The sequence below is a fragment of the Podarcis liolepis genome, assembly GCF_965112155.1.
Source record: "Podarcis liolepis genome assembly, chromosome: 1".
In the NCBI taxonomy this organism is placed as follows: Eukaryota; Metazoa; Chordata; class Lepidosauria; order Squamata; family Lacertidae; genus Podarcis; species Podarcis liolepis.
In genome coordinates, this window is record NC_139554.1 from 49,781,497 (window position 1) to 49,804,577 (window position 23,081).

At 45.4% G+C, this 23,081-nt stretch overlaps 3 protein-coding genes across 38 annotated transcripts in view; 2 read left to right on the forward strand and 1 right to left on the reverse strand.

Annotated features, from left to right (window-relative positions):
- The first annotated feature begins 58 nt into the window (after nucleotides 1–58).
- On the forward strand, nucleotides 59–11,120 carry KBTBD4 (kelch repeat and BTB domain containing 4). 3 transcript variants are annotated; one of them, XM_083460462.1, is made up of 4 exons: nucleotides 59–199; nucleotides 1,997–2,638; nucleotides 7,221–7,327; nucleotides 9,564–11,120. In XM_083460462.1, the coding sequence occupies exons 1-4, from the start codon at nucleotides 181–183 to the stop codon at nucleotides 10,422–10,424; spliced, it is 1,629 nt and encodes a 542-aa protein (XP_083316588.1). In that variant the 5' UTR covers nucleotides 59–180; the 3' UTR covers nucleotides 10,425–11,120. The 3 variants fall into 3 exon arrangements, with proteins under 3 accessions (XP_083316588.1, XP_083316590.1, XP_083316589.1); XM_083460464.1 differs by lacking the exon at nucleotides 59–199 and adding an exon at nucleotides 264–628 and having other exon boundaries at nucleotides 1,177–2,638; XM_083460463.1 differs by lacking the exon at nucleotides 59–199 and adding an exon at nucleotides 386–499.
- Nucleotide 11,121: 1 nt separating this feature from the next.
- Nucleotides 11,122–15,617, reverse strand: PTPMT1 (protein tyrosine phosphatase mitochondrial 1). The gene is made up of 4 exons (XM_083461675.1): nucleotides 15,223–15,617; nucleotides 13,243–13,323; nucleotides 12,309–12,500; nucleotides 11,122–11,547 (listed from the first exon to the last, which is right to left on the reverse strand). Exons 1-4 carry the CDS (start codon nucleotides 15,442–15,444, stop codon nucleotides 11,332–11,334), a joined length of 711 nt encoding a protein of 236 aa, XP_083317801.1. The 5' UTR covers nucleotides 15,445–15,617; the 3' UTR covers nucleotides 11,122–11,331.
- Nucleotides 15,618–15,669: 52 nt separating this feature from the next.
- CELF1 (CUGBP Elav-like family member 1) overlaps nucleotides 15,670–23,081 on the forward strand; it is a 41,927-nt gene continuing 34,515 nt past the window's right edge. For 22 of the 34 annotated variants that reach the window (XM_083460571.1, XM_083460593.1, XM_083460600.1 and 19 more), the window contains exon 1: nucleotides 15,670–15,804. The gene's annotated coding sequence lies outside the window, so the exon portion shown is untranslated. The remainder of the gene's footprint in view (nucleotides 15,805–23,081) is intronic. The other 12 variants (XM_083460582.1, XM_083460599.1, XM_083460602.1 and 9 more) reach the window with 1 other exon arrangement.

Sequence of the window (23,081 nt, forward strand, 5' to 3'; positions counted from 1 at the left end):
ACCGGAAAACCAATCCGCGCGAGCGGGGCTGGACGAAATGATCCGGAAGTCAGAGGCGCGCGCGGGCGGATCGGGTGATCGGCCAGCTTCCGGGAGCGCTTAAAAGAGCGGCGTCGGGAAGTGCAGCCCCTTCTGGCGTCCCCCTGAGCCATTCCCGGTGCGAAGTTCCGAGCCGGCGGAATGAAGGGAGGCGCCTCAAGTAAGAGCTGCCGCCCGCCGAGGCCGGGGCGCTTCTCTCCTCGGGGCTCAGCCCTGCCCGTTGCGGGGGCGGGAAGGTTCGGTTGCCGTCCGCCAGGGGGGTGGGGCGGCGCACCCGGACGCCGGGAGGCGGCGGCGCCGGAGCCGCCTTCCAACGAGGCGCCTCAGGGCCCGGCTCGAGGGCCCCGTGAAGGGCTGGGCTCGCTCGGGAGCTCGGCGCCGCCGCACTCGGTGCAGAATCGCCCGGGATCTCCGTTCCAGTTACGTTTGTCACGATGTTGGGACGGGGCGCCTCCGCTCAGTGAGCAAAAGCATCGAGAGACCTGTTTCCAGATACCGTCCCTGGCAGCTCATTGAGCCCTATCTGCTTTAAAGCAGATACCGAAACAGCCGCAGGCAATTTTAGACTGGGCTGCATTGCTATAGAGCAGTGTTTCCCAAACTTTTTTGGGCAACGGCACACCTGTTTACTGAAAAAAATCTCGCGGCACACCACCATTAAAGCCCCGCCCCGTGACGTCAGCGCGCAGCGTCACGCCGGGAGGGACGCACGAAAGTGAAAGTTTTTCCCCTCCCCCTTGCCGGGGAACCTCCAAGCTTTGGGGGTGGGAGGAGGCAGCAGAGCGAGGGACTGAGGGACGGCAGCGGCTGTTGTGGTGGTGGCGGCGATAGCGGGCGGAGGAGGGGGCGGCGGCGGGGCTTGAGGAGCCGTCGCCGGGAGTTGCTGCTGCTGTTGTTGCTGCTGCTGCCCGGACATGCCGGCCTCCTCCTCCTCCGCTGTCTCGCGCTCCTCCCTTTTGCACGCGCTGCCCCGCCGCTCGGCACCACCACCGCGGAGCCGCCCCCGGCTCGACGCGGATCCTCGCCGCCGCCGCCTCTCACCGCCCGCCTCGCCCGCCTCCCTCCCACGGCACACCAGCCAATGTCTCACGGCACAGTAGTGTGCCGCGAAACACCGGTTGGGAAACACTGCTATAGAGTACATTGCTTGGTCTAGGTCTCATTGTACTCTAGGGGTCTCACTTCTGAGTAGCCTCACGAAGAATTGCACTGCCTTGCTTTTGATCTGCCCAATGGTCAGCTTTCCCCTTCCATCAGCCTCGGTTGTCTTTAGGGCCTCTTCATGCACCATAGAAACCAAACGTACCTTTTTAAAGATGGTGTATGCACGGCAGTCAAACCCAACCCATCACAAACTTCCCGATGTCGGTGTACAACTTGTACACGTCTTTCAAAATGCACATTTGTTATTCTTCATATATTGCAGTTGTAATGCGCTCACCATGTAAGCAGAGCACAAAAGGCTTCTGAGCTTTTTAGTGTTCTGGTGATATCTGTACAATATTTTGGGGATGGTTTTTAAAACAACATAAACTTCCCGCAGTTCATGGGAAAAGGAACCCTTGTTAAGAGTACTTCTCTTCAGGTTAGCCAAGTTCAATTGACTCATACTGGGGTGTATTCCCAGTATGTTCCTCATACTCTACGAAGTCTTGTAATCTGTGATTACCCACCATTTAAGGATTGGTCTAACTTTTGAGTTCTTGTAAATATGGTGCACTATGTCACATACTACATAAATGACTTGATCCTGTTATGGTGTTACTTGGATACAAAACACTGGTACTCAAATAAGTAACACAATCTTTTGGCTGCTATTTCTACATGATAGGACATGTGTTCCTTATCTGTAGCATTTGTTTTTCCTTTCTTTTTCTTTTTATTTGTTTGCTTTAGTTGAGATACAGTACAGCACAAGTCTGTGATAAAAGAATCTCCAATGTCTGTTGTATTTCAGATTACTGGAGGTCAGATCTAAGCGGCAACATGGACTCACTGGAGGAGACTGGAGGTTCCTCAACAGAGGAAACTGGAAATTCCTTAACTGAGAACTACTTTGTAAATTACACTTTCACTGACCGTTCTCATTCAGGCCGTGTGGCCCAAGGAATTATGAAGTTGTGCTTAGAGGATGAGCTCTTTGCAGATGTCACCATCTCTGTAGAAGGCAAAGAATTCCAACTGCACCGGCTAGTTCTCTCAGCTCAGAGCTGCTTCTTTCGTTCTATGTTCACTTCCAATCTGAAGGAGGCACATAACCGGGTGATTGAGTTACAAGATGTTAGTGAGAGTGTCTTTCAGCTCCTTGTGGACTACATTTATTATGGAACTGTAAAGTTGAGGGCAGAAGATTTGCAGGAGACTTACGAAGTAGCAGATATGTACCAACTAACTGCCCTCTTTGAGGAATGCTCCCGTTTCTTGGCTCGAACAGTGCAAGTGAAAAACTGTTTGCAAATTATGTGGTTGGCTGATCAGCACAGTGATGTGGAGCTCTATACAGCTGCCAAGCACTGTGCCAAGTCATACTTATCACAACTTCAAGAAACTGAGGAGTTTCTGCACCTTCCTCTCCGTCTCCTGACAGATATTGTCTCAGGTAGGTAGAATGGTTACTGAGACCTGTGGTTACTAAGGCCTTTCTGAGAGAGAGATGGATTAGTACCACTGCATTTCAGTTTCAGACCTAGTTTTGAATCCGATGCCTTTGATTGCCCAGGTACATGGCTCTAAAGTGGACAGGAGGAGCACCTTCCTGTTGGATCTGCTGCACCTCTCAGAGGCTTTTGGTACAATAACTTGTGGTATTCCAGGTTATTTAGTGAAGATGAGGCTTGGAAGCACTTTTAAAACAGATTCTAGTCTTTCCTGGAGTAACAGTTCTTTAAGGTGGTACTGGGGGCCTCCTTCTCATCTCTTTTGCTTATGAAGTTCCACTGGGCTCTGTTCTGATTCCCGCCCCCTTTCCCAATTGTAATTTGTTTTACACATTTCTATACCCTTGTTGTTTAGTATCTACATGAAACCACTAGAAGTGGTGATATAGAGATTTGGAGGTCTATGCAATCAGTGTGCAGATTACATCCTACTCATTCATCACATTCCAGGGAAACTAGCAGTTTTAATAGAAATAGAAATCATTAATAGAAATGGGCTGGATGGCAGCTAGTAAATTGAAGCTTCAACTAAATACAGTGGTACCTCGGGTTAAGTACTTAATTCATTCCGGAGGTTCATTCTTAACCTGAAACTGTTCTTAACCTGAAGCACCACTTTAGCTAATGGGGCCTCCCGCTGCTGCCGCGCCGTCGGAGCACGATTTCTGTTCTCATTCTGAAGCAAAGTTCTTAACCCGAGGTACTATTTCTGGGTTAGCGGAGTCTGTAACCTGAAGTGTATGTAACTCGAGGTACCACTGTAATAGCCAGTAGTATATCCAACCTAGAACTAGGGGGCAGTATCCACCAAAGTAGAACCACTAGTTACGATCTTAAAACCCTATATGGTTTGGGGACAGGATAAATTTCTCCTGTATTAGCTTACCCATGCATTCAAATACTCTGCAGAGGCCTTTTGTTGGTTCTACATTCATTTAGTTGGAATGAAGGGGAAGGTTTTTTGTTGGAACTCCCTGGATGTTGATACTGCCCTCTCCTTGACCATCTGCTGCAGTGCAAAGCTCTTTCCATTTAAAAGGGCTTTTGGCTTTTAGTAGCTGGACTATACTACTGTACTACTGGTATGTAATCTTTCTGTCTCATATATATTTTATTGCTGTTTAATTGCTTTATTGCTCTTTGTTGGGCCTTGTTGTAGTTTATGGGTTATCTGCCTATGGGTGTTAGCAGATCTCTAGACATTGACTTCTGTTCATTCAAGCAGGGCAAACCCATAATCACCAATGGCAAGCAAGCATCTTGCTGTGAAGCCACTAGGCCTAGAATGCAAGATAGCTTGCTATGTCTTGCCTATCATATTTACACCTTCAGAAACCCCACAGCAGCGAGGTTATGAAAGCTGTTTATAACCCACAGCTCTAAGTACCCCATCCCCTCAATCTCTGGATTAAGACCTAACAGCTCTGTTGTGTGCTTTTCTGCTGTGGGGAACATGAAACGGACCCTTAGAGCTCTGCTTTGTTATCCTCTCTTGAGGGAGCTCTTTTTTTAGTCCGCTATCTCTAGGAATAGCAAAAATCCATTTTGCTTGCTGTTGACAGAACCACCTACATCTTGATTCATGTTACCTAGGAGTATGTTTTGATAAGCTGTAAAATGTAGTTCAGAGTGTTTTGTTTTCTAGCTGCTTAAGAGGTTTTGTTACAGTCAAGCAATATATTACATTTTGTCAAAATAAAATAGCTCCTTCTGGAGATAGATTTTACAGTAGCCATGCGTTCTTCAGTAATGCTATATACTGTTAAATCTCAAATTCTTAAGTTTAATGTGTTTCACATTTGAGTTTCACATAGTTCAACCCTGATAACCACAAATACCCTTTTTGTTACTAATGTTATAAAAATATTTCACTTCATGCATCTAATACACAGCTCTTATGTAGTAAGGGTGTACCCCTTTTCTTCTGCTCTTTATTTTTACTATCGCAAAATTGTTCTATAGGAAGCATTTGTGGACAGAATGCAGTGAACTTGTTCCGTCAGCGCAAGAATTTCTGCTTGTGCAACAGAATTCTCCTCTCCCCCATGCGCACCCTGCACCCTCCCCAAATCAGCTGCAGAGGGCTAGAGAAAAACCCAGAACAGATTTAGGGGCCACACAGTGGAAGTTCCATTGCACAAGTGGAATTCCTCACGCTGACAAAACAAGTTACTCGCATCCTGCCCTATATGTTTAGCCAGGCCTGTGGAAACATGTCAGGGGGAGCCAACATCACCTAATACGTTTGGCTGAGGGAAGGGCGAATTGTATGCGGCTCTGGGTGGTCATGCAAGAAGACAAATCATATGTCAGTATATCTTTGTGAGGAATTGAATAAATCTGAAATTTGTTGACTGCAGCTCTGGTAAAATTAGCATTGAAAGGGAAATCCCCAGATCCACCAATAGTTAGGTTTCCTATGGCAACCACTTCTGGCTCTCTTCGTCATCTAAAGGTCCAGCCACCTCCTATCTGGTTTTCTGATATTAATGTAGTTACAGAACTTCTTGCTGTTGGTCTTTGTTTTTAGCAATGTGCTCCTCAATTTCTTTTTTTGCATCACTTTTCGTCCACTTGCATTTCTTTTGCTGAAGTTTGTGTTCCCCTTTTGCTCTCCTAATTTGAACAAGGCTTCCATTTTATAACACTTGCGTGTTAACCAAGTGGGCAACCTCTTGGCTCTGGTGGGACCTTTCTTAATCTGAGCATCTAATATTGTGATTTTAAACAACTCCCAAGGAGTAGCATCCTCCTTTCCATGACAGCAAAGGAACGGTCATCCGTGGAGCGTGACGAGCTATCACGCTTCCTGAAGGCCTTGTCCACCAAACTCTCTTCCTTTCTCATACTCTCTTGGTCAGCCACTTGGTCAGCCTCAAGGGAGTGAATCTGTTCCCTGAGAGCTCACTGCATCAAGGACAAACCCAATTTTTTACACCACATACAGGGGTCAGCAGACCTTTTCAGCAGGGGGCTGGTCCGCTGCCCCTCAGACCTTGTGGGGGGCTGGACTATATTTTTTGTGGGGGGAATGAACAAATTCCTATGCCCCACAAATAACGCATAGATGCATTTTAAATAAAAGGACACGTTCTACTCATGTAAAAACACGCGGATTCCTGGACTGTCTGTGGGCCGGATTTAGAAGGCGATTGGGCCAGATCCGGCCCCCAGGCCTTAGTTTGCCTACCCATGACATAGATGGTGCACGTGACAAATTGTGTAATACACTGGAAAGCAACCCCCCACACCTCTGCTGGCATTCTACCTGCATATCTACTTTTGCAGTTTGTTTGGGTTTACTTTATTTGGAATTTGTTACATGAGAGGGTGGAGGAACAGTGTGCTGAAGAACCTAGAAAGGGATTGGACATTACTTCCTGAATAATTACGTACTAGATTGAAATTGATTTAGAGACTGAAGACCTCGACACACAACTCAAAAATTCTATGCAGCTATGTACTCCAGGTAGTTTTTAATACTCAGTTACAAGGGCCATAATTAGTTATGATTTGTAACATGATCGTTATATTACAAAGTTTATTAAAAAAATAAACTGAGACAATACATTGCTTAGTCTTAAATATTTATTTATTCAATTTATATCCCATCCTTCCTCCCAAAAAAGCCCAGGATGGCGTATGATGTATGTAGTTTCCCTTTAAGCAGCAGCTAATGCCAGAACTCAGAGCTAGAGGAAACTCAGAAAAAAGCAAGCTTAATGGCCAGCATTAATACTGAATAAAGTTTAAGATTTATCTGTTGTTTGGTCTACTGACCCACTTTTTCAACTGAAATCCCTATTAACTTCTGCTGGTTTCTACAGCCACTGATCTTATTACTAGTAATGGGATTAACCAAGAACCAGCTTTCCCACAGAAGCAAAGGCCTGCTATCCTGAAGAGCAGGAAGCGGAGTACTTAATTGAATCAGGCAATGGAACTGTATTTGACTGGACTTACATCATTGTACTGAAAGCACGGAATATTTAAAATTATTTCCAATGCAATGCAATGCAGTAACTTAAAACATGTCAGGATTTGTAACGTGGTTAAAAGTTTCTTTGTACGCAATACTGTCACCAAAAAATATACTAAATGTTCTGGTGAATAGCTTTTCTAAAATGACAACAAAGTTCATGTCTGTTGCAGCATCACTTCTTAAATGTCATTCTTTGTGAGACATATGACAAGATTTTTTTTAAAAAAAATAAAATAAAAAATTAAGCAGGACAAAATGAAGGCCTAGCTGTTTAACTGTGGCAAGCAGAGAATGTAGTCTGGTCCTGTTAATAATCTTGAGGCTATGGTTACCAGATAACAAATTCATTAAGTCGATAGCCTTGGGCAGGAAATATTTTTGCTGCTTCTGTAGAATAGGAATGCTAACATGCAAGGGCTCCTGCTCTTGTTTATACCAGCTAAACCTGGTATGTGTTGGGGGGAAAGGGAACACTGTACTTGCTATGCCCACGCCATGAAAATTTTATACTTTAAACTTTTTTTTTATCTGCAACCATACAGATGGGGTTCCATGTACACAGAATCCAGCAGCTGCCATAGAAACCTGGATTGGCTTCAATAAAGAAGAGCGTGCAGGTTTCTCAGAGATCCTGCGATCAAGTTTAAAGGTACATGACAAAGCAGTCTACTCAGTGTTTCAGCCTGCCTCCCTTAACTGTAATCAATGTAGAAAGGTTTCCATAGTTAGAAACGTGGGCTGCTCTTGACACTAGAGTGATGTAAGTAGTGGCAATTAGTCTGATGTGATAATAGAATTGTAAGTTCGTTTTCAACAGGGGGTGGAGGAGGATCCACTGGTGGGTTGCTTCTCCTACTCGATCCACTAGGCAGAATCAGCCTTGCCCTTTCAGTTCCAGAAGGTACAACAGCTAGCTGTAACCAAAAAAACAAAAGCATGGCAAACCCAAGAAGGAAAACAAAATACCCCATGAAACAGAAGATTAGAATTGCAGAAAGTTAACAACTGCACTATCATAACCTCATTTCACCCAACCATGGATACACTACTGTGGTGGTTCAGAAAATGAACTTATCACTGTAAGTCCAGTGTTCAGTTTTCCTGCAGTGGAGGACGGGATCTGTGGCTGGGATATAAAACAGCAGTAGCCAGGAGGCCACTGCAGGGACCTCCTACCTTGGCACCACTTGCCAAAGCAACTTCCTGCCAAAAGACAACACAGCAGAATTAAACATAATCCTCATGTAGCGCTTCAATAATGTGAAAACAGGTGGTCATTGCTGCTCTGCAGATGTCAACTCAAGGGGCATTAGTGCTAAAGGCAGCAGTCAAAGCACTCCTGGTAGTGTGATCCAGAAACTACATAGCACTTAGCTATGCACGTCCATATCCATCAAAACAGAGTTGAGGAGACATTTTTTTCTTGCAAAGTGCTTGGCTAAAACAGAATCAGACTGTCTCAACTCCTTTCCTCATCCTAAGTAAATTCACACCAGCCTATGAACATCTAGTGACACTACTTTTCCTTAGGACCTGGCCAAAAATGATGGCAATTAACTTCCTGAGCCCTGTGAAAAATAGAATTCCTTTTAGGAATGAATGTAGGGTGAAGGCCATTGAATCTGAGTGGAAGATACAGAGTTCTTTCCAAGATGACAGGGCTCTCTGCTCTGAAATCCTTACAGCAGAGGCAATTAACTACCAAGAAAACCACCTTATGGCTCAGACACTTTTAAGGCTATGGTTATAAAACTTGAAATGTGAATTTGCGAGGGCCTTGTTTAGGTCCCAGGTAGAAAAACGATATACCAGGAGAAGTTTCAAGTAACTCCTTATAATAAAAGGATGTGAGGATATGCAACCCTTGCATCCCTGAGCCAGAAGAGAGAGCTGCCACTCGCCTTTTTGGAGTGTTAGGTGTCAAGCCCCAATCCAGACCATCCTGAAGGAAAATGAACACCCACTTTGATGTTTGCATGCAATGTGTCCTCATCTTTTCCTGCACCACCTCACAAAGGTTTTCCAGATTTTTTCATAGGTGCAATGTGCACGAGTTTTATATTAGTTTAGAAAGGTAATGACTGCTCTGTAATCAGAGCCTTTATGTTCTAGACCCCTCCTCTTTCAGTTGTTAAACAGGAAGGTACAAGGTCTGGGTGGAGAAAGTGTCCCTGGGATCTCTCTTCTCTCTACTAAAAGGATCCCAGTCCCATCAGATTGGAAAACCAAGCCATGCTGGCCCAGAAGGGAGACACAAACAACTTCCCCCCCTCTATACACATGCTTCAAATAACCCTTTAGATCATGGTTGTGGGTGGAAATGTTTATAACCTGCTCACCTTGGAAGTTGGCTAAGGACACAAACAAATTACCTATATATGGATTCCCTTCTCAGCTGCTGGAAAATACTCAATTGTAAAGCTAGTTTAAACTTGCTAGCTACATAATTCAGTAACTGAACCTCCATTTCTTAACTGTTTATCTAGTTTTCATCTTGCTTGTAATATAGTAAGTTGTCTGTAATGATTGACAGCAAGTCTCAAAAATTTCAGGCAAAAGTCTTTTCCAGCTCTACTTGGGGATGTTAGGGATTGAACCAGAGGCTTTCTGCATGCTAAGCATTGGCCTGGAAAGCTATATACATTATGGTTATAAAATGAAATGAAAAAGTAAGAGTCACAAAAGACTTCAGTCCCAGCATGTCAGCTATCAGTGGCCTAATACATTGTGGTAAGTGTGGAATAGCTTACTAGTAATTTGAGCTGTGAAACCCCAAGCTAATTTGCCGTAGGTATTTCTTTGCACTTATCATTGGCCTCCTCTTGACTGAATTTCTGCATGCATACCTATGCACAACTTTAATCAATTTTTGTTTTATTGTTTAGGAAATTGGAGAAAACGTTCATATCTACCTGATTGGAAAGGAGTCATCCCGTACACATTCTCTTGCTGTCTCACTGCATTGTGCAGATGATGACTCCATCAGTGTTAGTGGTCAGAACAGTTTGTGTCACCAAATCACTGCAGCTTGCAAGCACGGTAGTGACCTCTATGTTGTTGGAGGATCCATTCCACGGCGCATGTGGAAATGCAACAACACCACAATAGACTGGGAATGGTGTGCCCCCCTGCCCCGCGACAGGCTACAACACACTCTGGTTTCTGTGCCCAGCAAGGATGCGATCTATTCACTGGGGGGCAAGACACTGCAGGACATCCTCTCAAATGCCATCATATACTACAGAGTAAGAGACAATGTATGGACAGAGACTAGCCAGCTGGAAGTTGCAGTGTCTGGGGCTACAGGTGTAAATCTCAATGGTGTCATTTATTTGTTAGGCGGGGAGGAGAATGACCTTGATTTCTTTACCAAGCCCTCTCGGCTTATCCAGTGTTACGATACCAATACAGAGAAGTGTCATGTAAAGCCTTACGTGTTACCCTTTGCAGGCCGCATGCATGCTGCTGTGCACAAGGACCTGGTGTTCATTGTAGCAGAGGGGGATTCGCTGCTGTGCTATAACCCTCTGTTGGATAGCTTCACGCGGCTCTGCTTGCCAGATGCCTGGAGCTCAGTACCATCTCTTTGGAAAATTGCTAGTTGTAATGGCAACATCTACATCTTCCGGGATCGTTACAAAAAGGGAGATGCCAACACCTTCAAACTCAATCCAGCCACTTCTGTGGTGACTGTCACCAGTGGCCTCAAGGTGCTACTCACGAATTTGCAGTTTGTGTTGGCATGAAGGAAGAAAGGTGCAGTGCCAGAACGAAGACATTCCTTTAAACAGCTCAGAGATGTATAGACCCCATAGCTCCAGCTCCTTGAGAAAGATCACAATACTTTAGAGAGTTCCCTGCCCCACCTTCCAACTCCTGCTCACAAGCAGCAGCATTGTAGCCACACATAGGCGGCATCCACATTCTGTCTGGATTACTGCTGTCACTGTGGTCCCCTGCTGGTCAGCTTCTTATGTCTCAGAACCCCACAGCTAAGAGGCTTCTTGGGCCTAAACCCTTTACCAACAAGCCCTATGCAAAATAGATGAAGTATTTATACTGTCTTATGTTGCAGGCTATCTAGTGCAGCAATCTGTCAAGGTACAAAACATCCCTTAGAGCTGCAGCTAGCAGATAAAAGTGAAGGCTCCCTCCTTTATCAGGGCTACGAAGGACAAGTCTAGCAAGAGGTATTGAAAGTAACATTAGCAATGCATTGGATTTGATTGAACTAGGAATAAAGGAGGCAGCTATCCCTGACTGTGTTCCTACCTGGCAAAAAATGGAAAGCTTGGACCCTTGCCCTCATTTAGAGGGCTCATGCTGTGACATACAGGGGGGAAAGACCATGCTGAAAGAGGAGAATCATGTCAAACCTATTTGTTGATACTGTAAGATCCTTGGGGTGCAAGTCTCAATAAAGGCCTTCCGGAACAACACAACTTGTTTATAATTGCTTGTATTTGAGAGGGAGCAGCGCTGGCAGTGGTCCCATGCTGGTGCACTGAGATAAGTAGTAATAGAGACCAGCAGTAGAGGCAAACCATGTTCAACCTAGCAGTGATAAAGCTGGAAGCTGCCAGATCTCCTTTGCTCTCATGCTTCAAGAAACTTTGTGGTAGCTGAGACAACAGTCTACCCCTAAACAATATGTTAGGAACCAGATGTTTTCAGTGGACGGTTCTGCACGTTGTGTGTTGGCTTGTTCTTTCCTTGCTGAATCTTTGGTGGCTCTTGCTGTGCAGGAGTTCCAGCAGTTACACACGTATGAAAGTCCTCCAGCAACTTCATTTGCTTTTCACGTATGATTATATGAGGACGTATCTTAAGAATTGTGGCTATTGCTTGTTGAGGGGTACAGTGGTGGAGCTGCAAAGGCAGAAAATCCAAATGAAAAACTATCTAAGCTGGGAACTAACTAGCTTAAGCAGTGGAATGGAAAAACAGATAGTGAGAAAGGGAAGTTCAGAAACAATGCCCTCACATTTAAAAGAATCCCAAATATTTGTTGTCATTTGTGAGTCTGTTGGCTAAAATCTGCCTTGTCTGATCCTAGCAGATTACTCAACAACTGTTATACTTAACTATCTCTTTTTTGCTCCTGCTGGAGGAAGAATGGCTGCTGCATTGCTTTCCATTCAATCTCAAAGCATAATTGATTATATTTGGGCTATATGCTCTAACACTATCCAGGTATCCCAGCATGATGAATGTATACAAGCCTAGACAAAGATCTTATTTTCAAAACTAAATGATGTACAACTGGTAAGGAAAAAATGCACTAATAGTCGTCTATCTAATATCCTACACATTTTCTCCCCACTTTCCAGGCAGCAAGGGGCTTGCAAGTGCAAGCATTTTTCATTCATACTGCCAACTTTAATACAGAAGTGGAAATGACTCCCAAGTCCACCCCAGTCACAGGGAAGCTGACAGTCATACTCATTTTCTCTCCCAATGAGTACTAAATGAAGTGCTATAACCTAATTAAAGCCAATAAATTAAGACCGTGTTGGAAGCAGAGTAGCAGTCCTGGGAAGAGTTCCGCTTCTCTTATTCTTGTTTAACAAAAGCAGTTTGTGTACAATTGATCCATTACCACTTTCTCAGTGTATTGGAAGCTTTCTTACCTGAATTAAATATGCAGCAACCATAGTGGCACTGCGAAAGCGGCCAGCTTTGCAGTGCACATATACTGAGTTCCCTGATGCACGATGCTTCATCACAAACTCAACACCTTTATGCAGGTTTTCCAATGATGGGACGCCAGTCAAATCAACAGTACTAAGGCGCAACTGCTCTACACCCATTTCTGCCCATTCCTGCAATTAACCCAGAAAACACAGAATCATCCATTTGGAAAAGAGAGGCAATGACCACTGTCACCTTTTCATTGGGCACAATGAAAGTCAAGGGAAAGATGCCACAAGAAAAAGTTGCTAATTTGGGCTGCAGTTATCTTCTGAACCCTACTGAACTCCATGAGACTTGGAGTAGACACACATACAATTGCACTGTTAAAAGTTATCGAGGAAAGCTGAAATAAAGACTGCCAAAACGGGACTAAGAAAATAATGCGGGAGACAAAATGGTAAAATTAGGTAGCAGTACAGTGAGGGTAACTAAGTGGGGAAAGGGGGAAATTTAAGTATAATTCCCACTGACCTCTGCATTTATTCAGAAGTATGAACAATTATGTTCAACATGCCTTTCCACCAAGTAAACATGCACATAATTGCAGCCCAAATCAAGACGTTTCAGTGAAAACATGGCCTGAGGCTTGCGCACCATGGGAGGGCAGTTTGGTGCTAATGCAGCAGTTTGCCCTCACCCCCAGAGGCGCACTCCATTGTCTCTCAAGACAGACAGGTGCCAACAATGTCTGTGTAAACATGCACAGATATGGTAGCATAACATGCAGTTCTGATTCAGTAAGATTGTGGGCTGTCCTGTACCCCCCTCAGACAGCATTCTATACTGATGTTTAAATATTCCCTTCTGAGGGAGCTTGTCAGTTGGATCCCCTCTTTTCTTGGACACAATGGAGCTTGTGGGGGAACTCACCTCAGAGGAATAACACAGGAAGCGAGTCTCATACTCTTCGTTCATGGTGACCACTCCTCGGACATTCTGCTCCTCTACCAACTGCAGGAAGAACAGACAACTAAGTCCAGGTCTCAATATATTTCAGTATCTAGCCCATCCTCTCCTAATGGTTCTCACTCAATATGTGCCATAAAGAGAAGCTTGCAGACAGAAGGCCATAGAAGCAGGTACCCACTCCCTTTTTTAACCACTTTTTGTGGAATCTAAATTGTTGCTCTGATTTTAATTTATGCTTTAGTTTTGTCAATATGTTCTGCTGCCATTTTAGCTATAATTTTTGCATATTTTATTTTGTTCACTATTGTTCAGTTTTCTTCTATATAATGTTTTATACATTTATTCTGGAAACTGCTGTGTGATTACCATACAATGAATAGCAGTCTTCTTCTTCTTCTTCTTCTTATTATTATTATTAAATTTATATACTGCTTAATGCCAAGATGGCTTCTGATTAGTTTACACAACATAAAAACCAATTGTACAACATTGTTAAAATACACAGCAAAACAATCCCATAAAGCAATAAAATATAATCATCCACGATGATTGAAATATGCAATCAAACAATTCCATTCAAACAGCACAGCAATTAAAACATGTATCTTCTAAAGCAAGTAGAATGTCAATACAGATGGGGGGCCTCTTGTATTTCTGCAAGGTATACATGCCTCAGCACTGATACCAGCAGTTAAAAAGTCCATCTCTGCATCATCACAAGCCAACAATCATCAGGTTGTGGCAGGACTAACTGGGATCTTAAGGCTTTTACCCGGCAATGGAACAGAGGTCCACCAGGTAGCCTGGTTCAGGGCTGTTGAGGGCTTTATATCAATCAATCAATCAATCAATCAATCAAAGAACTAAAAACTGGCTTGATAGCCAACAGGCAGTAAGTGTTGATCCCTTCACAGTTGGCATGAGGTGTATCCAATATGGGGCACTACTTGCCACCAGGATCTCAGCATTCTATACCAGCTGCAGCTTCCAAAGCAGCTGTCAGAAAAGTTCACAGTGCCTTATAGTAGTCTAAACATAAGGTTACCAGTACATATGTCACAGTGGCCAAACTACATTGTCCAGACTCCAGGAAAGTTGACTAGGTGCTCTTCACCAGCGAAGTCCCTCAATGCTATTCTCTGAGTTCCATCATGCAAGCTGGAGCAGAACCACCACAGAACAGTCTATAAACCTGATTTATAAATCTACTGTTGCAGGTTACAAATTGATTTATACCATTAGTGGCAAGGGATAATTTATTCCTTCTGCTCAGTGCTCCACTGCAGTGGGCCTTGGACCCAAGAGGGGCAGCTGCCCGCGCTTGAGTTGAACCAAAGCTAGAGAAAGCCCTGCTCAGGAACTTTTCCAGGGCTCACTACTCAGCCCTTCACATGAAACAACAGAAGCCAGGATACCTTGTAGCTTGTGTGGCCCCTAAAGAATAGCCCCAGCTGTTTGCTGGGTTCGAATCAGGATGGGCTTGCAAACCTTGAGCTTCTGGCAGATTTCAGCCTCCATCTCCTTCCATGTTGACAATCCTACACCGGCTACCCTCTTGTTGATGGGGTCTTGATCACTTTTGCTGGCAGATACCTTTGTATCTTTCAACAGCAGAAATCAAAGAGGTAAAGCCACAGAATCTACCGAGCGTGTCCAGCCTGCGCCGGGAGTAAGCCTGCGCCGAGTTCAACATAGCAGCGGGCGCAGGGCTAAAGCCTGAGTTTCTAAAGGGAAGGACGCAGCTAAAGAAGCAGAAACCTCGTGCGCCGTGGGAGCTATTCCGAGGTACCTCGCTGCTCCCCAGCCGAGTGACCCGCGGAGCCAGCCTTGGGGAGAAGGCGAGGAAACGGCGCCTGGCGCTGAGCCATAGCTCCCGCCCGGCAGCTGAAAGAGCACCCGCGGGCGAGACGCCTGTTCCGCCCGGCCCGGCCCTCCCGTTACCTGGCGGCTGCGTCCCCGCAGAGGCAGCGCCCCCAGCAGCACGGAGCGGTCGACGCGGCTGAACCAGGGCCGCTGCGAGCCGGGCAGCCACTCCCGCACCAGCGTGTACAGCAAGGTCGGGTAGAACAGGACCCGCGCGGCTCCGGGACCCAGCGCGCTCAGCACCATCGCCAGGCTGCCGGCCTCTTCGGGGCGGGGGGGAGGGCCGTTAGGGCAGCTCATTGCGCTCAGCGGAGAGGGGGCCGGGCCGCAGGCATCTCGGCGGCGCGGACGTGCCCGCGCGTCCAGACGCAGCTACAACTGTCGCGCGGGTGGGCGGGGGAGAGCAGCGAGCGTGCTCATTCGCGGACGGAGGGGCGCGCGCGCGGGGACGAGTCCGCTCGTTCCCTCGCGCGCCTTTATCTCGTTGGTGCGCCTCCTGCCCTGGGATGGTCTTTCCCGGAAGTGCCGCCATCTTGCGAAACCGGCCTGAGGCGGAGAGAGCCGAGCGGGGCGCGGGCGGATCCCCCGGGGCAGGCGCGAGGGCGGCGGCCGCCAGGAGGAGCCCGGGAAGGGCAAGGAAGGGAAGGCGCGCAGCCGACGGTGAGTCCGCTCAGTCCAGCTCGCCGGCGGCGGACGGGACGTCCATTTCTCCACCTTATTAGGACTCTTCTCCCTCTTTTAATTGGGCCTCGTTAGGACCCGAACGACTTTCGCTTCCCTTCCCCGCTGGCGAGACGGGAGTTTGGGCGGCGGGGGGGGGGGGGAGGGGAGGCTGCGCTGTCTGCCCCTTTTCTCTGCCTCACAACGGCCACTGCCTTGACGCTGACGGGCCGCCAGCTGCGCGGGTTGCCTGCCTTCCGCGGGTGGCGGGGCGGGAGCGTCTCATGACCAGCCGGAGACTGTCCCAAACCCGGGGGGGGGGGTTGAGAAGGAGGGAGAAGCGGCTCTCAGGCGCTTGGGTGGCGGGCAGCGGCGGGTGTTGACGCTTGTCCCTTCTTCTGGTCTTTGCGCTTCTCCTGAAATAGTTGCTGGCGAGACATTCCGGGGTGGGGGAAGAATTTCGCAGGCGCGCTTTATCGCCCGCGGGGCTCCGGGGCAGCGCAAGCCGCTGGCGTCGCCATCCCCGGGCCCAGGGGGCGGGGCTCGCCTCCGGGAGGCTGAGGGTCTGACACCACACGTCTGTGTCTCTCGCCTCCGTTACGGAGCTCCGCTTTACCTTTGAGATATTACTCTCAACTTCCACTCCCTCGCCGGCAAATTTGATCCCCCGGGCCGTGATGATGACCCGCTGGAAAGTGATTCCGACGAGGGACGGGATGTACGATGTATTCTTGGCGGTTTAATGGACCCCAAGTGGAAGGAAAATGAGGAGGTCGGAATCCCTGGAAGATCGGCCACGTGCTGCGATTTAATGACGACCCCCTGACTCTTGTGAAACGTCTCCCTGGCTTATAATGGCAGCCCCCTTAACTCTCCCCTGGCCACTTGGCTCAGTCAGAGTAGTGCGCCACAAGTAGTTGGGGTGTTGTGTTTCGAAAGGCATTTTGCCAGTAGGGGAGAAATAAACGTAGTAAACTTAGAGCAGAGGCAGATGAGTGAAAAGGTAGTCAGTGAAGTACAAATGGAGGAAAGAGGGACATGAGGGAGATGCTTTAAAAAATAAAATAAAGTACGGGTTGTACTAGTACTTTAGTCACGTTATGTGGGTATGGTTCAGTGCTAAACTACACAGATACTTGCATGGTTCATATATGTGGTTTCTTGTGTGGGAATTGCTGTACTGCACTTTCTCCCATAAATTTATTAACGTACTCCTAGGATACTAATATATGAGAAAATACTGCATGTATATGCTGCTTCCTTGTTCCATGTACTGCTCCATTGCAGGAACATACAGTACTAGAACAGTTTCTCTTGCTGCAGAAGAGGGAAGTGTTGCTGGGAGACCATTTTCTGTACAGTTTTACATGGTCTGGAATTTACTTCTTTCAGTTTGCTATAGCTTGGTCTTTTTTCTTCTTCAAATGCTTCTAGAACTATTCACTTTTGCCACTTACATAAAACATTCATGTAGTTCCTAATGTTTCGTTTCCTTACTATGTTCTGAGTACAATAGAGAAACAGCATATTGGGAAGTGGCTGTCAAGGTGGACAAGAAAAGAGGGCATTGTCTATCCTATGCCTCTGTGTAATGTGTTTTCATTGCAGTATACTATACTGCTATGATGGCTGCTGCTTGCTTTGCCCCTTGATGGGGCGGAAGCATACTGAAGTTGGCTGTCAGACAGAGTGGTCCCTCTGCTTCCTCCAGGGTCACACTACCTGTTTCAAGGCAAGGGGGAAAGGTGTAGTATTGGGGTAGATGAACAGAAAGGATAGGGCACAGAATGGCTTGCGAAACTGATTTGAGGGGGGAAGGGATGGAGTGAAGGGAAATAAGGCAATGAGCAAAGAGCACTTCCTCCACCCCAAGGGAAAATGGGATATTGGTTCCTATTTCTAAAAGTGTCTGAAACTGGAAGTGTACGGTATAAATTCAATCTATCAGTCAATAAAAATGCAACACTTAGATATATTACTGAATGATGGTGGAGACTGGCCTCTCTCCTATGGGGAGGGGATAGAGTTCCTTAGTCCTTCCACTCCAAAATCATAGACATTCTGCTAGTTGATTGCTATACCATTTTGTGGTGGCTTTGTCCACTATTCTAGAGTTGGATTTTTGTAAACTGTAAATGCCCAATTAGTCACTTGATATACATTTGCTTGCATTTGGCAACTGAATGTTTGTGCAGATTTTTGCTGCCCTTACAAATTATTTATTGTGATTCCTGACTGCATTTTTGTGTGCATCTGGTCATTAGGTTTGTTCTTTCCATACTTGTTTCATCTAGTTAGAACATTCCAAGTGGAGTGTTAAAAGTTAAAACACACTGAGCTGATTTGCATGTCATGTTCAAGCCAGGGGTACCTAATCTGTGCCCTCCAATTGTTGGTTGACTGCAGTTTCCACCATCTCTAAGAACATAAGAATATCCTGCTGGATTAGACCAGTGGCCCAACTAGTCCAGTATCCTGTTCTCACAATGGCCAATCAGATGCCTGTTAAAAACCAGGATTCCAACAACTGGTATTCAGAAGGATTCCTGCCTCCCAACTGTGGAGGTGGAGCATAGCCATTATGGCTAGCAGCCATTGAGAGCTCTCTCCTCCATGAATTTGTCTAATAATCCTCTTTTAAAACCACCCAAGTTGTTCACCATCATTGCTTCCTGGGGGAGTGAATGACTATGTGCTGTGTGTAGACTTACCTTCTTTTATCTGTCCTAAATCTTTCAATGTTCAGGTTCATTGGATGTTGATAAGTATTATGTAAAAAGGTAAAGGTACCCCTGCCCGTACGGGCCAGTCTTGACAGACTCTAGGGTTGTGCGCTCATCTCACTCTAGAGGCCAGGAGTCAGCGCTGTCCGCAGACACATCCGGGTCACGTGGCTAGCGTGACGAAGCTGCAGCTGGCGAACCGGCACCAGAGCAGCACACGGAAACACCGTTTACCTTCCCGCTATAAAGCGGTGCCTATTTATCTACTTGCACTTAAGGGTGCTTTCGAACTGCTAGGTGGGCAGGAGCTGGGACCAAATGACGGGAGCTCACTCTGCCGCGGGGATTCGAACCGCCGACCATGCGATCGGCAAGTCCTAGGCGCTGAGGTTTTACCCACAGCGCCACCCGCATCCCTGTAAGTATTATGAGACGGGAAGAAAAAAAATTATCTGCACTTTGTCCATTCCATGCATAATTCTATAAGCATCTATCATGCAGCCACAGAAAGCCCTCTCCCTGGTTCCAATAAAAAAAATATATATTGGTGGGAGCAGAAGTAGGACCAGAAACAAATACACAGTCTAAGTCCATATTTGTTCCTGCAGCATGGATTAAATCATGTGTCTCTGTTTTGCTTTAAATGAGGCTTGATTATTTTTTGCTTGCTGTCATGCATAGCTGTCAATGGAAAGATAGAGGTAATCCAATCTATGTGTCTCAGAATGAAGGCTGATTGGTGGGTTCATGAAGGGATTTTTGTCCTGTGTAAAATGTGATACACCAGAGTGTGTATCATCCCTGGCACATTTTAAAGCATATGGAATCTGGTGCTTTCCATGTGCACTTGTCCTTAATAAATTTCTTGCTGTAAAGTAGCTGCAAAATTGGAAATGCCCATTTTGTTTAATTCAAAAATGCACTGTCCTGAAGATGTCTTCATTACTTCTTCATCTCTGGATGATCTTACAGATGTCTCTGGACACTTTTTTCCAGACATATGCTATTCCACCACCATTTGTGTTTCTGGGTATCTGGGCAATGCTTATTTAACTTACCGGTAAATACAGTACCATTGTTTATAAAGAAGCCAGCGTAGTCCTTGAAGGCCTCTTCTTACCCAGAGTCTAACTTATTTAAGAGCCCAACCATATCAGCTTAAATCCTGCCTTGTTTTCCAGCAATTTTTTCATGCCTACTATCCACTTCCTCTTTTCCCTAGTTTGAGCGTGCTGCATAGTGATTTTCTTGCTGCCTGTCTCTGAAGCTGAGTTTCATGGCAGTGATAACCTCATTGCAAGGCCGAGAACACTGCAAGGCCGGGACTAAGGCTGATACTAGTACAGGCCCCAGAACTAGTATCCTTAAAAGTATTATTATTAAAAAGTATCACTCATTTCTTAATTTTACCATTGTGAAACTGTAAAATATTTTTATGCTGTTCAACCTAACTTTATTTTTAAATTTATGCATGTGCTAAGAAAGACAGTTACCTTAATTTCTGCCCCCCCCCATTTATTTTTCACAGGAAAGTGAATATCATAATTCCCAGACCAAGCTGTCAAAATTATGCCTGTATTTGTCACCTTGCTCCTGAATTTGTCTGTATCGCTCTGTCTTTTTTATGAATGTAATTATAACTAGTCTGCATGCATGCAGATCCTTGTCTGTTCCATTGTTCAGAAATTTTCTGTAGTATCCACTTGTCCATTAACATTTGAAAAGTGGGTGAGTTTAACACATTTCCCCCTGTCAATTAAGTTTCCTTGCATCTGTTCATGGCACCTAGATTTTTGGTTATATAAACTGGACATTTTCTTCACTAAACATATTTTGCTACATTTCTAAATGTGAAATAGCTTCGTTAACTCTCACTGGGTATGTATATATTAGCGGGCAGAGCAGAAGCTAGTTTCTCTTAGCAACCATGTAAGGGTAAAACCGCTGAATTTTTTGCTCCTCAAGAGAACGTGGAGCTAAAACAGTTCTTCATGTCTTCTGTATTGGTACAAATGCTGCAGACTAGCTTGCAGAGTGGATGGCCTTGTGTGTCGCATTGTATTTCAACCAGGCTTCCAGTGTCTGCATTTGCCAACCTGTTAGTTTGTATGCATTTTTGCTACAACTGGGGGCCCAAGCAAAATATGATAATATTGGTCTCTGGCAGTGCTAATGGCCTTGGAATATATCTTGCTGATAAAGTAACTAGTCTGTGAATGGGTTAGCTCAGAAGACCAGAGTTTTAAACTTTGAAACGATGAATATTTTTCATTGAGGGTGTTTGAAGACCCTGTCATTGGTTGGGAGAAATATATTTATGAAAGGGCATTATAAATTCTGTAATTATTTGATAATGTGGGCCCATAAACTTTGAGTTGGCATACACACCAACCATTATTATACTTAGAAAACTTGGGAGAGGGGTGAATTTGTGCTTGGGTTGGAGCTACCAAACCAGGGAGACTTGTGCTGCTTCTGCCTTTGAAGTCCAGTGCAAAATGAAAGGCACTGCCCCATAGGACACTGCGTTCTAAGGTTTTGCACCACATATTTTTACTGCTTGCTTCCTGTGATGGTATCTCAGGAATATAGTGTGCTGCATTTTGATGCAATATTATCTCCCAGATAACCAGAGAGATTTAACATCCATGAGCAGTTCAAAAGCATAGTGGCTCAACTAGATAAATAGGTATTACTGTGGCTGGAAAGTAAATGACATTTCCATGCACTCTGGCTTCCATCATGGTGTCACGTTGTGCCATAAGTGGTTTTCTCATGTTGGCCACCTGACTCGGAAAACTGTCTGTGGACAAACACTGGCTCCCTCGGCCTGAAAACGGAGATGAGCACTTCACTCCATAGTCAAATTCAACTGGACAATGGTCAAGGTTGATGGGAGTTCTATTACTACTACTACAGTTTATTATCCCCCCCCCTTTATCCTAAGATCCCAGAATTAAAATGCAACATTAATATTCATACACTGGTACCTTGGTTTAAGAACAGTCTGGTTTAAGAACGATTTGGTTTACAAACTCCGCAAAACCGGAAGTAGTGTCCCAGTTTGCGAACTTTACCTCGATCTAAGAATGGAATCTGAATGGTAGAAGGGTACCGGTGGCGGGAGGCCTCATTAGGGAAAGCGCACCATGGTTTAAGAATGGTTTCGGGTTAAGAACGGACTTCCAGAACGGATTAAGTTCATAAACCGAGGTACCACTATACACGATTTCCCACAATATTAAAAACAGTTTAAAACAACTTAAAATTACGCAAATAAAATGTGTCCTTAAAATATACATCAATTGTCAAAAGCAAGGCTAAAGAGGTGTAGTCCCGAACATATGGGGGACACCAGGTTGGGGAAGGCTGCTCTTTTCCCACTTTCTGTGTGTGTGTGTGTGTGTGTGTGTGTGTGTAGACAAAAATTCACAAACATGCACGCTGATTACTTTCCTCACATCTTTTCCCCTATGTTACATGTTAACTGGAAGACAGTAGCCTCTTGGAGGAGCCAGAAGGTTTAGCCTGTAAGCCTTGCCCATGAAAAATAAAAACTTTGTTATAGCTGTAGCTGGTGTCCAGGAGACAGTTCTGTTTAGTTGATTGCTGCTGTTCATTGTAGATCAGCTTCAGTGGGGTGGCCCCAAAGAAGAGATTGCCCCTTTGGGTTGGGTGTGTGGTGAAGGCAGTTGGGTGTGGATGGGCTTGCTCCTACAGCCCTAAGTGAGAGATTCAAGCGAGGCAGGAGGGATGGATATGAATGTACTGGCTTCCAAGTTAGAAATGCAATGCTGGGGAATTGTGTCTGTTGTGAGAGCAGATTGCACCTGTGTGATTGGAGATATTTGTTGATATTGTGATCTTATATTGTTTGGCATTTACAGTCGTACCTTGGTTTTCGAACAGTTTAGTTCTCAAACATTTTGGCTCCCGAATGCCACAACCCCGGAGGTGAGTGTTCTGGTTTGTGAACTATTTTTGGAAGCCGAACGTCCGGCGGGGCTTCCGATTGGTTGTAGGAGCTTCCTGCAGCCAATCAGAAGCCATGCTTTGGTTTTCGAACGTTTTGGAAGTCAGACTTCCACAATGAATTCCTTTTGACTTCCAAGGTATGACTGCACAGTACTTTTATACTTTTTTTTGAATTAATATGCTGTTCATCACATCTGGGGCCTTCAGACCAAAAGCTGTTTATATACAAATCAGAACATGAATATTTGCACACAAACATGCAAGCATTCACAACCATGAAACTTAACAACATCATAACTTACTTTCAACACTCTCCATACCCAGTGCATCTGGTTGAAGGTATGTATGAAGATACAGAATGCTCTGTGTGTGTTTATACAAATATTTGCCTTCTACTTACCCAGTTTGAAATGTTTTATCTCCCTTAAACAATACAGTCATACCTTCGCTTACCTAAACTTCAGGATACGTAAGCGGCAAACTCGGAAGTATATTTCCAGGGTTTTGCCGCATGTGCAGAAGTGGTCCCTCCAGTTGCGGAAACCTCGGGATCCAACCGGAGCTCCGGAACAGATCCCG

Coding starts and splice junctions, on each gene's coding strand:
- KBTBD4 (XM_083460462.1), top strand. Junction 2,639..7,220: donor CCTGACAGATATTGTCTCAG/GTAGGTAGAATG, acceptor GCAACCATACAG/ATGGGGTTCCATGTACACAG. Junction 7,328..9,563: donor TCCTGCGATCAAGTTTAAAG/GTACATGACAAA, acceptor TTTATTGTTTAG/GAAATTGGAGAAAACGTTCA.
- PTPMT1 (XM_083461675.1), bottom strand. CDS start 15,444: ATGAGCTGCCCTAACGGCCCTCCCCCCCGCCCCGAAGAGGCCGGCAGC. Junction 13,324..15,222: donor TGCGGGGACGCAGCCGCCAG/GTAACGGGAGGG, acceptor TTCTTCCTGCAG/TTGGTAGAGGAGCAGAATGT. Junction 12,501..13,242: donor TCCTGTGTTATTCCTCTGAG/GTGAGTTCCCCC, acceptor GGTTAATTGCAG/GAATGGGCAGAAATGGGTGT.